This window comes from Carassius auratus, chromosome 14, assembly GCF_003368295.1.
Source record: "Carassius auratus strain Wakin chromosome 14, ASM336829v1, whole genome shotgun sequence".
NCBI lineage: Eukaryota > Metazoa > Chordata > Actinopteri > Cypriniformes > Cyprinidae > Carassius > Carassius auratus.
The window spans coordinates 16033847-16046893 of NC_039256.1; the positions used below are offsets into that span (position 1 = coordinate 16033847).

General features: G+C 38.8%; 2 protein-coding genes across 4 annotated transcripts; both read right to left on the reverse strand.

Moving 5' to 3' along the window:
* Positions 1-509: 509 nt before the first annotated feature.
* On the reverse strand, positions 510-8779 carry spmap2l (sperm microtubule associated protein 2 like). 3 transcript variants are annotated; one of them, XM_026280286.1, is made up of 8 exons: positions 8499-8779; positions 8368-8398; positions 8241-8297; positions 7907-8035; positions 6003-6158; positions 5032-5173; positions 4791-4925; positions 510-1618 (listed from the first exon to the last, which is right to left on the reverse strand). In XM_026280286.1, exons 1-8 carry the CDS (start codon positions 8506-8508, stop codon positions 1505-1507), a joined length of 774 nt encoding a protein of 257 aa, XP_026136071.1. In that variant the 5' UTR covers positions 8509-8779; the 3' UTR covers positions 510-1504. The 3 variants fall into 3 exon arrangements, with proteins under 3 accessions (XP_026136071.1, XP_026136073.1, XP_026136072.1); XM_026280288.1 differs by having other exon boundaries at positions 4763-4925; XM_026280287.1 differs by having other exon boundaries at positions 511-1618; positions 6003-6125.
* A 32-nt stretch (positions 8780-8811) lies between these two features.
* On the reverse strand, positions 8812-12633 carry arl9 (ADP-ribosylation factor-like 9). Its single transcript, XM_026280289.1, has 4 exons — positions 11913-12633; positions 11169-11337; positions 10803-10978; positions 8812-9501 (listed from the first exon to the last, which is right to left on the reverse strand). Exons 1-4 carry the CDS (start codon positions 12120-12122, stop codon positions 9325-9327), a joined length of 732 nt encoding a protein of 243 aa, XP_026136074.1. The 5' UTR covers positions 12123-12633; the 3' UTR covers positions 8812-9324.
* Positions 12634-13047: the final 414 nt, after the last annotated feature.

Consider the following 13047-nt stretch of genomic DNA (forward strand, 5'->3'; position numbering starts at 1 on the left):
CTTTTGGTCTCTGTTTGAGGCTGTAATTAAAGGTCTCTTGTTAATAAATCTTTGCAACACCTTAAAAACACTTGGGTTGCTAACAACAAGGCAGAACCACAATATTTAGTTTTATTATTTTAAACATGATGTGACCCTGGAGCACAAAACCAGTCTTGAGTAGCACTGGTATATTTGTAGCAATAGACAAAAATACAATATACGGGTCACAATTATCAATTTTTCTTTCATGCCATAAATCACTAGGATATTAAGTAAAGATCATGTTCCATGGAGATATTTTGTTAATTTCCTACCGTAAAATAATATGCATTGCTAAGGACTTCATGTGGACAACTTTAAATGCAATTTTCTCAATATTTAGATTTTTTTGCACCCTCAGATTCCAGATCTTCAAAATGTTGTTTCTCAGCCAAATATTGTCAGAACCTAACAAACCATAAATCAATGGAAAGCTTATTCGTATAATATTATATGTATAAATCTCAATGTTGAAAAAAATTACCCTTATGACTGGTTTTGTGGTGCAGGGTCACATATATGTTGGAATACCTCCCCCGTTTTATCAATGTTATTTACACACACAAGCCTTTCACCACTAAATCTGTTCTGTTTGATGAGTTAATATAGTGAGAGGAACTAGATCTGTTCACTGAATCTGAATGGCTGATGGAGAGCCGGGACATTGTGTGTTACCAAGACAACTCAACAGACTCCAGTGGAATCTGTCACCCATGGGTCAGAGAGAAAGAGTTAGAGGAGGATCATGGGAATAGGAAAGACTTTGAGAAAACAGCAGGAAATGATGGAGAGAAGGAAAACTGGATTGATCTGGGGTCCAATTGGCTCCTGCAGTGACATTAGCAACAGTACAGAGTCCAAAACACATGCAGAAATGTAACCGTTTTTAAGTTACTGGTAACTCATTTTCAATTATTTAATTAAACTTGATCACAACAAGGCATATATTATTTTTTTTTTTTTTTTTGTACAGCAAATACAGTGTAACTATTGAAATAATTGCCAATGTACACATTTTTATTTGATTTCATTAATTTATTTTATGATTCTATCATGATTCTAGTACAGAAGTGTAATCTAGGTGAATGTATAGAATGAAAGTCCAGGCACGAAAACTTACACCGATGTTCAAACCAGATGCTGATAGATACTCTTGCAGCATTTTCTCACAGAAAGCGGCAGCTAGACACAAATCCAAAAAGAGTCAATCTGGAAACACTACAGGCGTAAAACACACAGTCCTGTTTGAGGAGCCAGGCGGGTTTGGCAGCAGGCTAAGAATAATGTAGTACTTACGTTTCAGTCAAAAGTAGTCCAGAGTCAAAATCTGAGACTGATTAGAAAACCAGAGCGAAAGCAAAGAGAGCTCAACCAATCAACAAGCTCCTGATAGGAAAAGGAAGGTGTGAGAAAGTGACAAAATACAATAACTGCAGATGATGGATGTGCTGGAAACCACAGCTTTGTGGTCGGTCTTGTTTTCTCAGGGCTGCCATGTTGCTTCTCTGGGTGGGATGTAATCTTTAGAGAGGGCTTTAGGAGTGGATAAAGCTTGGATTCGGGCACTCGCTGTGGCGATTCTTGCTCCTCTAGACACCTGAAAGAGGAGCCAAAGAAGGCTGAATCAACCCACAATTGGAAATCCAGACAGATTTGATGTCCTACTACCAACCAAAATAACAGAAAGAGTGACCAACAGCAGCTTTTATTTCTTCATTGATACTCGCAAAGCTACACCAAATGCTGTGGGTTTGTGTTAGAACCAGGACTGGTAAGAAAACATTGTGCTTTTTAAATAGTTTAACAATTAGATTAAGCAGAGATGAGACTGTATTTGGTGGCTGTTTGAACCCATTCAAGCACGTGAGCATCTACACCATGAAAGCAATTCGGTTGAATCCGTTTTTGATCTCTGGAAGTGGTCAAAATGTGGAAAAGCTCAAAATGTTTAAGACCCCGTATTTAGCATTGTCCACTTGTGATCTGATTGACAGAAATGAATCTTGATGAAAATTCTGTCATTAATTAGTCACCCTCGTCTTATTCCAAAAATAAGACTTGTTGATCTTCGGAAGACAATTTTAAGATCATTCTAATGAAATTCGACAGCGCTCTGATGCTGCGTAGATCGCAATGTAATGGACACTTTCAAGGCATAGAAACATAGTAAGGACAGTTGTGGCCTAATGGATGGAGAGTTGGACTTGTAACCTGAAGGTTGTGGCTTTGAGTCTCAGGTCTGACAGGGATAAACTTTCACACCAATAAAATAAGTCTGTGTGACATCAGTGGTTCAACCATAATTATATGAATCTACAAGAATACTTTTTGTGTGCAAAGAAAACAACATTATTCAACAGTTTCTTCTCTGCCATGTCCGTTTTTGATGTGCATTCATGAAAGTACCGAAATGCATGTGTGATGCTTAATTTGTGTTCTGAAGATGGACGAAGGTCTTATGGGTATGGAACAATATAAGGGTGAGTAATAAATGACATAATTTAGATTTTTGGGTGAACTAACCCTTCAATATCAGGTGTAAACAGGACCTGAAATACTTAATTCTGGTTGGTCAATCAGTATAGTTTACAGTAATTCTTGTAAACAATATTTGTTTAATTTACAATTTATACATATACAGTACATTTTTCTACAGTGCTTTTCACACTCAGTTAAACTAGTTAACCCTGGGTCATTCTAAAATCCGGATAAAATGAATCAAGGGCTATCTTGGTTTTATTTTTGCACTATCAATGTGACTGATTGTACGAATGCAGCACACGACCTCAGGTCTCTAGTACTGAGCATTCTCATATTAAGATTCTGCTATTATATACAGTATTACGTTTTTCCTGGATTGACTTTTTGGGCTACAGGTGCATGTCAATAAATTAGAACGTTGTGGAAAAGTTCATTTATTTCAGCAATTCAACTAAAATTGTGAAACTCGTGTATTAAATAAATACAGTGCACACAGACTGAAGTAGTTTAAGTCTTTGGTTCTTTTAATTGTGATGATTTTGGCTCCCATTTAACAAAAACCCACCAATTCACTATCTCCACAAATTAGAATATGGTGACATGCCAATCAGCTAATCAACTCAAAACAGCTGCAAAGGTTCCTCAGCCTTCAAAATGGTATCTCAGTTTGGTTCTCTAGGCTACAGAATCATGGAAAAGACAATCATTTACACCTTCACAAGGAGGGTAAGCCACAAACCTTCATTGCCAAAGAAGCTGGCTGTTCACAGAGTGCTGTATCCAAGCATGTTAACAGAAAGCTGAGTGGAAGGAAAACGTGTGGAAGAAAAAGATGCACAACCAACAGAGAGAACCACAGCCTTATGAGGACTGTCAAGCAAAGTTGATTCATTTGAGTGAACTTCACAAGGAATGGACCGAGGCTGGGGTCAAGGCATACAGACGTGATAAGGAATTTGGCTACAGTTGTCGTATTCCTCTTGTTAAGCCACTCCTGAACCACAGAAAATGTCAGAGGCATCTTACCTGGGCTAAAGAGAAGAAGAACTGAACTGTTACCCACTGATCCAAAGTCCTCTTTTCAGATGAGAGCAAGTGTTGTATTTAATTTGGAAACGAAGGTCCCGGAGTCTGGAGGAAGGGTGAAGAAGCTCATAGCCCAAGTTGCTTGACGTCCAGTGTTAACAATCTGTGATAATTTGGGGTCAGTGTCATCTGCTGGTGTTGGTCCATTGTGTTTTTTGAAAACCAAAGTCACTGCACCCATTTACCAAGAAATCTTGGAGCACTTCATGCTTCCTTTTGCTGACCAGCTTTTTGAAGACGCTGATTTCATTTTCCAGCAGGATTTGGCACCTGTCCACACTGCCAAAAGCACCAAAAGTTGGTTAAATGACCGTGGTGTTAGTGTGCTTGACTGGTCAGCAAACTCACAAGACCTGAACCCCAGAGAGAATCTATGGAGTATTGTCAAGAGGAAAATGAGAAACAAGAGACCAAACAAAGCAGATGAGCTGAAGGTCACTGCCAAAGAAACATGGGCTTCCATCCCACCTCAGCAGTGCCACAAACTGATCACCTCCATGCCACACTGAATTGAGGAAGTAATTAGAGCAAAATGAGCCCCTACCAAGTATTGAGTACATGTAAAGTAAATGAACATACTTTCCAGAAGGCCAACAATTGACAAATTTTTCTTTTTATTGGTCTTATGAAGTATTTTATTTTGTTGAAATCGTGAATTGGTGAGTTTGTTAAATGTGAGCCAAAATCATCACAATTAAAAGAACCAAAGACTTAATCTACTTCAGTCTGTGTGCACTGAATTTATTTAATACACGAGTTTCACAATTTGAGTTGAATTACTGAAATAAATGTACTTTTTCACAACATTCTAATTTGAGATGCACCTGTATGTGTGTAAAAATAAAACTTTTTTTCACTCCACAAGATGCATTTTCCGTCAGCACTAGACATTTTTCTCCTCAAAAACTGAAACGACTGTTCATACAGTGCACAGATTTCCATGACGGTCTAAAGCATGTTAATATGTGGCACTCGATTGGCTGTTGTTGCTAAAGCATCTAGCCGTAACATAACACTGCATTTTTTGGCACTGCAATGTGGAGTTACTATAGGAATTGCGATGCTGATCCTGCATTCATAATCTGGGTTAAAAGCGGTTCTAAACCCGTTTTAATTATAAATGTGAAATGTTCCTTTAACCTGGGTTAAAAGTGGGGATAGGAATGGCAGTAACCTGAGGTTAAGCACAGTGTGTCTCTTACAGTTCGGATAGGACTCTCTGGTTGTCCGGGGTCATAGAAGTGTCTGTTCTTTCTTAGTTTGGGGAGTGAGAGCTGCTCCAGTCTAGACGTCATCTTAGCTGTTTGAGCTGCATATGAGATGAATGTCTGCACATTCTGCACACAAACACACAAAGTCAATGTGAATGGTAAAACTCGGCCTCACAAAGAATCAAGCACCAGTTCTCGGTTTAAAAGCGATGTTGCTCCTGTAAATTCAGACCTGTCTGTTGCTGGTGAAGTCGGGGTGGTGGGTTTTGGGGATGGACATCTGGAGGATTCGGGGCGAAACGACAGTGTCCCTTAAACTAGGACTCACATGCCAGATGGGACAGTCATGCTCACATAACAATGAGTGAGGAGAACTACAGAAAGAAATTAATACTTCAAGGATGCATTAAAATTTATCTAAAATGACAGTAATGGCATTTATTGTTGCAAATGAATGCTGTTCTTTTGGACTTTCTATTCCTCGTAGAATCCTGTAGAAAATGTATCCCAGTTTCCATAAAAATATTAAGCAGCAAAAATGTTTCTTGAGCAGCAAATCAGCATATTAGAACACTTTCTGAAGGACAATGTGACACTGAATACTGGATTGCTGATAACTCACATTTTCTTATCTACTGTATACCAAGACGTTCAAAAATCATCTTATGGGTTTGCTTGACAAGAATCAAAGCTTTCTTCAAGCTCCCAGTGCATATGTTCTCAAGATATTATGTAACAGAAATCCACAGGTTACAAAAAAATGGTTCAGCGGTATTGAATGGTTAATTCAATACCACAGAATTATCGCAAAATATAAGAGACGTGAAGTCTTCACAAACACAATTATACACCAACAAAACTGACTCAATATGTTAGTCTGTAAAACAGCTTGGAGATGAAATTGGGCCCAGATCTGAGATTGTGGTTTAAGATTTTCAAAAGACCTCTGTGGTCAAACACAAGACTTGCCAGAGGTTACACACCAGACAGTGGTCTATTGTCTGACAGCATCGTCTCTCTGTCTCTCTTTCTCTCTCTCTCTCTCTCTCTCTCTCGCTCTCTCTCTCACACACACACACACACACACAGACAGAGCGCTACTGGAAAAACAGATGTTGAATTTTTGGCTTCCTCCTCAGCAGGAGCTAATTTTAGTTCTGGAAAGATCTCATGAATGTGTCCGGGTCTCGTTTGACCTCTTACTTCACTTCCTGGGCACTTCTTCCTCGGGTTTTGGGAGTTGAAAGACGGACAAGGTTCTCGTACTGCACTGCATGAGAGGAAGGGCGGGAGATCTTCATCCATCTCTCCTCCTCTTCCTCTTTCCTGCAGGAAGATTGCAGAGGGAATGTCTGACATCTGAGAAAAAAATAACCTTTTCAACCAAGACAATGGGACGAGTGTTACAGGATGCTTGCTAGGAACAAGTGAAACTAGGATTTGGAGAGTGTTTATGCTAATCACACCCATATTTCTCTTCATGATCTTTTATAAGAGTGATTCCTATGCTCTCTGGTGGAGAACGGGGCTAGAAACACTCTTGCCAGCTGGACTCGGAGAACCAAATTTATTTTATCCATTATCTCATAAAAACTCTCTGGCTTCAGACACAACCTGCTCATTCAGAGGACTTCAGCCGGGCTACTGGGTGGAAAAGGGGCAGCTGGGCAGAGGAAGTGAGAATTTAAATGCAGTTTTCCTCGTAATATGAATCAGGAATTTGTTGGGTTAAGAAGGAAATCAGTGTTTCTTGATAAATGCAGCTGAGAAATGAATAACCTGATTATTTTTAGAGCATATTTGATCAAATTCTGATCTATGGTGTAAAATATGACCTGTATACTTGCAAGAACCAACGCCTTCAAAAATGAACGGCAAGGAATTATGGATTGCCTTCTCATTTCCTCAAAAAAGTATAGGGCAAACTAGCAGACGTCACAAGCTTGATTCTGAATGCTGACCTCAACTCATTCATTATTAATGTTCCTTCCGTTTAAGCTGAAACAGCTAAACCTGAGCTCACACAACTGACATCATATAGTAGCATAAAATAACTGGGGTTTGTAAGATTATGTAATGTTTTTGAAATAAGTCTCTTAGGTTTACCAAGGTTGCAATTATTTGATGAAATACAGATACATAAAAACTGTAATATTGTATAGCGCTGTAAAATTAAATCGATTAATCGCGATTAATCACATCCAAAATAAGTTTACATAATGTTTGTACTGTGCATATTTATTACGCCCGTCACGATAACTTTGCAATGCAAAAAACATGATGACTTTAATTTTTAAGTAAATATAATAGGCGATATATTGTGTCACCAAAAATGAATGAGACCCATATTGTGCGATAAGACGATATATTGATTATTGGGGCAGGCCTACATGTGTATATATTCAAGAAAAATGTTATGTTAAAAAATATATACTGTACGTGTGTGTAATTTTATGTACAAATATACATAGTACACACACATTATGCAAACAAATCATTTCTAATAACTGCACACTAAATACTCACTCGATAGTTCAACCAAAACTGAAAATTCTTCATTTGCTCACCCTCGTGTTATTCCAAACCTGTATGAGTTTCTTCTTTCTGCTGAACTCAAAATCATTTATTTTGAAGAATATTGGTAACCAAACAAAAAGTCCCCAATGACTTCCACAATGGAAAAGTCAATGGGACCATCAACTTTTGTTCACCAACTTCAGGATGAGTAAATTATGTGGCCATGCAAATGTATATTTTTAAGGGAAAATTAAATAAAATTCAATATATGCAGGAAATGTGTTTATGCATTTAACAGTGGTGTGGCATGTTTTTATATAAACAATGCTAGACTGAAACGGCATGATGTTTAGATACTGTACTGCACATGTGGTTTAGGCATTCTTTACCTACACAATTTAATTATTTTATTAGCACCCCGTCTCAACTGTAAAGCCCCCCCCCCCCCCCCCCATCAACTGTCCAAAATAATTTCCTACATTACAAAATATCTTAACACTTATGTTTGAACAGTACAGTACATATACATAAACTACATGACTGAATAAAAAGGAAGATTTAAGACATTTACTGATGTGCTGTTTAGCTACCTGAGCTGGATCTGGAGGCAGAAGTCTTTCTTAGGCTGGGCCAGAGCCTTTATTCTGGGGCTCGGAATGGCTTGCAGTGCTGAGCGGGACAGCGGTCGTATCGATTCCTGGTTTCCCCATGTCAGGATCCTGAATCCCACAACACAAGCACAACTGAGAAGTCAGCTGGTTCAAGGGATCAAATAGCTGGTTTAAGTTTTTTCTGGATATTTGAGTAGTGCTGAAAAGCATAAGCCTCAGCCTCAGGTATATTTGTACTCATGGTTGACAATATAGTTATACTGTATATAATCAAGTTAAAGTACAAGCAAAAAATAAATAAATAAAACATTACCAAGGTGTTGTGGCCCAAATGGTCTTCGACTTCTTTGGTTGAGCTAGATACGAAATCCTAAAAGCAAACATGTTTTCAGTTTATCAGTGTAATGAAAGATATACTTCTTTCTTTCTGATATACATACCTATCCAAATGGGATGACCTTAATCCAGACTCTTTCAGAAATAGAAAACAAACAGAAAATTCACATGAACCTATTTTTCAATAAAAATTACACAAGACCATATTTAGGCTTGTTTTAAATGCAAACTGTACCCGAGTCCATTCTGTCCAGGTACAGACCCAAAGGAACCCTGGGAAACTAAAAGCTTACTGAATGTCACAATAGAGACCGCCTGTTGCTATGGAAGCTGTCACTGTGACAACCGAAGTCACATGGTCCTGCTGGGTCATCACAGAAGAGCTGAAATCAGCCTGAACTAACAGACCATGACATCATAAACAAAACAGGAAATATGATTCCCGCAATTCTAAAGATTCTAAAAATGATGTCACTGATGCTAAAAAAGTAACATTACAGGGTTTTTGTTTCAAAAAAAAAAAAAAAAAAAAAAGACAAACACATTCAGTCATTTAAATTAATATTTAATGGTTATCAAAAGTCCCACTCCAATTTTATTCAATCTTCACTTGATTTCTGGCATTTAAAGACAGAAGACATATTTTAAGACAGAAATTTCAAGTTAAAAAATTATACACAGACATTTTGATTAAAGACTCTTCTTACTGACAAGTCAGCAAGTTACATTATAAACCAATTTAAGCATCTTATCCTCTAGCAAAAACAGCACAAACACACATTCTTTCATATCAGTTCACTGATATTCAAACATCCCATAATCTACAATCACAACAGCAGCAGCGATGCACTGAAAACCACGATTATCTTTGGCATCTTTTTCAAAATGCTCAATTTTCATCCTCAGTTTAAGCGATCTTTAAATTTTTAGTGTCACTAGACTCTCTTCTACTACAAACACAGGCGGTTTAGTTGTCATTTTGGTTTGAAGACTCTTTGGTGACTGTAAAGCCCTAAATAATTGTGACCAAAGGAAACTATTTTAGGACACACAGTTGGTGGTCAATAATCTGACATCATCTCTATGATGAGGTCACGAGCGTCTTGCACACCAGCGTTGGCCTCAGACTTTCCCTTCTTCACCTGAGTACCAATCACACTGAGCCGGTGCCCATCGCCAACATTGCCCAAATCCAGCGCCTCGTAAAGATCCGTGATCCCACGGGCCCCGGGGACGTCCTGCATGAGAGAGAGAGAGAGAGAGAGAGAGAGAGAGAGAGAGAGAGAGAGGACCATGTTTCCAATAACAGAAAAACATGCACTAATGAAGACTAGGGGCCTGTACCATGATGGTGGTTAAACAAATTCAGAGTTACAGGATTAGTTTTGAGTTGACAAAACCAAACCACTCCAATCCAGTTTTGTTTGAATCATGATGCTGATCAACTTTCTTTTGTAAACTCAGGCTTTGATGAATGTGTGACATCAGTGGCCAACAGAAAGCAAGTTTGATTTACTTCTCGTGAGAGACCCAGCAAAGATTCAAATCTAAAACTTATTTTCTGTTCAGAAAACGAAGAATATGACTAATTGAAATGGCATATGAAACATGAAAGAGGACATATAAAATAAATCATCTTGCTCTATTAGTGCAGTCACAAGCGAAAGTAGCTAAATTAGTTTATATAGTTGAAAATATATAGCGATAGAGACTTGAACATGTCAGATCACAAGTAGTCATTTTCAAAATAGTGTTATCTATTGATTCTACAGCTTATTTATATTACATTTGATCTGTATATATTAATATTCATTTTATATAAATGATTTATAATAACTGTTAAACTAATAGTGCTTGTGTGTTATGGATTTATAATATATAAATCATATAACAATTATATAAAATCACAAAATAACTAAGCATTTCTCATTAAACCAAGACAATTTTTACTTTTTTGCACTAGCGATCTTTAATTTGGAGCAAGAGAAACCTGGGGAGGGACTATTTGTGTCAGGCATGTGTGACTTTGCTCACATCTGATTGGTCTGATTTCAGTTTGAGAGCAGGTTAGCCATGGAGTGTAAGTTACTATGGCAACAAACACAGCTAAAAGCCAAGTCACTTTCATGGCACCTTAAACCCAGGATTGGTGCAAACTATAGTGAATCTTTCCTGGCTAGCCGGCTAATCCTGCTTCATGGTACAGGCCCCAGGGACAGGGGTGTGCGATATGTCATTCACTTTGCAAAAACAGACCTTCATAATGCACACTTTTGCATTATGTACCCTATTAGAATGATTGTCCACTTGCAGGATCCCAGCAAATATAACCAGGAACTATGCCTGCGCCAGTTTGATTTCAGGTTGACTTTAAGGCCCTTCTGCCACACCAGATGTGTTTGCAAGAACATTCGGTGCGTCAACAGGAAAAGCCGCACTGCCTCAGCACCTTAACCTCACGTCTGAGCGTCCAGATGGTCCTGGCACGCACTCTCTCAGACGGATCGTGCTGAGAGAAGATTACCGAGCGCTCTCTCACCTGCTTGTTGGCGAGCAGCACTAGAGGCAGGCAGGGGTCAGCCGATAGGAGCTGGTGCAGGAGACGTTTAGCCAGAGGGAATCGCTCGAGATCAGACGAGTCCACCACGAACACCAGCACACGCGCTTTACACAGATACATCCGCCAGTAATCACGCAGATTCTCCATACCTCCAACTGCAGGACAGAGGAAGCACGAAAGACACAATTACACACTATACTCCTTTTGAATAGTGTTAATGAAAACCTTCAATTGATTTACTTAAAACAAAAATAAACCTACTATATGAATTTGGTGTTGCAAGCACCATGTTGCTGTTTGATCTACAGTAATTATAGTATGTGTGTGTAAATGAGCTGTATTTACTCTCTAAGAACTCGATCTGAAGCTCTTCCTTGTTGATGGAGATGGCGTTGAAGCCCTGAGTGGGGGACACGTCTTGTTCCAGGCTGCCCGTGGCAAAACAGTGCAGTAAGCTAGTCTTTCCTGCTCCGTCCAGCCCCAAAACCAGCACCTGAGTACCTCCTGTCTTGGGCTGCACAACACACAGAACAAACATGACATCACTTTACTGAAATCACAGCTTGATGGGAGAGTAAAGCTGCTTCATGTCACACTGACACACAGAACGAGACGGATTCAACTACAGTCCTCACAATAAACTAAAAGCAGTTCATTTAATCTACACACCATGCTCGACAGTGCAGACACTGCATGCGAATTTATTTTGCGAGTGTTTTCTATATATATTAAATATTCTATATAAAAATGTATTGTTTAGATAAATTTACAGGTATGTTTTTACAAAGCGTGCAGTTTTAGCATTTCATATTGTGATAATGTATATAAATTAACTACTTAATAGGATATAGATATGCATAGTCTATTAAGCACCTGTTAATAGACTATGGATAGACTATACAATATCATAATAATATTTATTAATGACATTTCAAAACACGTCACTGTAAAATGAAATTATCTTAATTATGGCACAACGTATTGCATTGAGGCCTCGAGTGCAACAGAAACAATGGTATAAAATAATGTCCAAGAGGATAAAACTAGATCAAAACCTGTTTTTACAGTCTATGATCTTAACCCACAAACCTCTGATATTTTGGGCGGTTTTAGTGCAGTTTCGGTCTTGGTTGATTTATGCACGTGCTCTCTCCTGCTCCCGTCCTCATTCAGCTCCTCTGTGACTGTTTTCTGGGGTTTTTGTGTTTTACTACTCATCAGATAGCAAACAGCGCACGCGACTCCTCCCGTGAGCGCGAGCGCGGCGCCCACCAACCCGATCTCGCGCGCACCGGGCATACTCACGCTCACTTCGTGCCTCCAAAGCAAAGAAAGCTAAATATAAACAAATGAGATACTTTTTTTACATGCCACCGGACGCGATCCGACACACACGAGCCTCGGTGCGGAGCCACAAGTGGATTATAAACTCCAGAGGTCGATATTTACGACGAGTGGAAATAACGCGAGCGAAAAACGGATTACTCCTGCAGATTTATAAAAACTCTAAATGTATTTCACGTCTTTCCGCCAAAACGGAAAAGGTGTTACCCGAGCTTCTGCGTTTCCTGGAGATCAACAACAAAAGCGGCGGTCTCGTGAGATGTGAGGTAATCACAACAGATCGCGAGAGATTTTGATCTTCATCTAAACCAGCGGGAGTTGAAGCTCAAGTAATCTCCTGAGATAAACTAACTTGCCGCCGAGAGCCAGTCTTTTTAAATTAAAGGCACACACTCGTCGGTGACATGTTTGATTGAAGTAACTCACGACAGGTCCAGCAGAGGGCGCTCGCCTCAGACACACACAGCGCCTCCTGCTGGAGAAACATATCATCTACAAATACACAATCACCTGTGAGAGAAAGTCAACAAACTAAAAGTATACCTAACTTTGTCGTATTTCTGTATGAAAAAGGACTACAATGACGATAGTACTGAATAAAAATTTTCTTTTTTCCCCCGCAGACGTAGCATTTTTTATCTTCATCCTGAACAATTCAAACGTCCATAAATAATCACATCATAAATGGCATATTTATACATAGAATTTCTACATTAAATGTAAATCAGCATTTGTGACCCTGGACCACAGAACTAGTCATAAGGGTCTATTTGAAACTGAGATTTATACATCATCTGAAAGTTTCCATTGATGTATGGTTTATTAGGATCAGACAATATTTGACTGAGATACAATTATTTGAAAATCTGGAATCAGAGGG

Excerpts from the sequence above, each read along its gene's own strand:
- arl9 (XM_026280289.1), bottom strand. The coding sequence starts at position 12,122 with ATGCCCGGTGCGCGCGAGATCGGGTTGGTGGGCGCCGCGCTCGCGCTC. Across the intron at positions 11,338-11,912 it reads AACCGCCCAAAATATCAGAG|CCCAAGACAGGAGGTACTCA; the intron begins GTTTGTGGGTTA and ends TGTGTTGTGCAG. Across the intron at positions 10,979-11,168 it reads TCAGATCGAGTTCTTAGAGA|TTGGAGGTATGGAGAATCTG; the intron begins GTAAATACAGCT and ends TCTGTCCTGCAG.
- spmap2l (XM_026280286.1), bottom strand. Across the intron at positions 5,174-6,002 it reads AGAAGTGCCCAGGAAGTGAA|TTCTCCTCACTCATTGTTAT; the intron begins GTAAGAGGTCAA and ends TTCTTTCTGTAG. Across the intron at positions 1,619-4,790 it reads CAGAGAGTCCTATCCGAACT|GTGTCTAGAGGAGCAAGAAT; the intron begins GTAAGAGACACA and ends CTCCTCTTTCAG.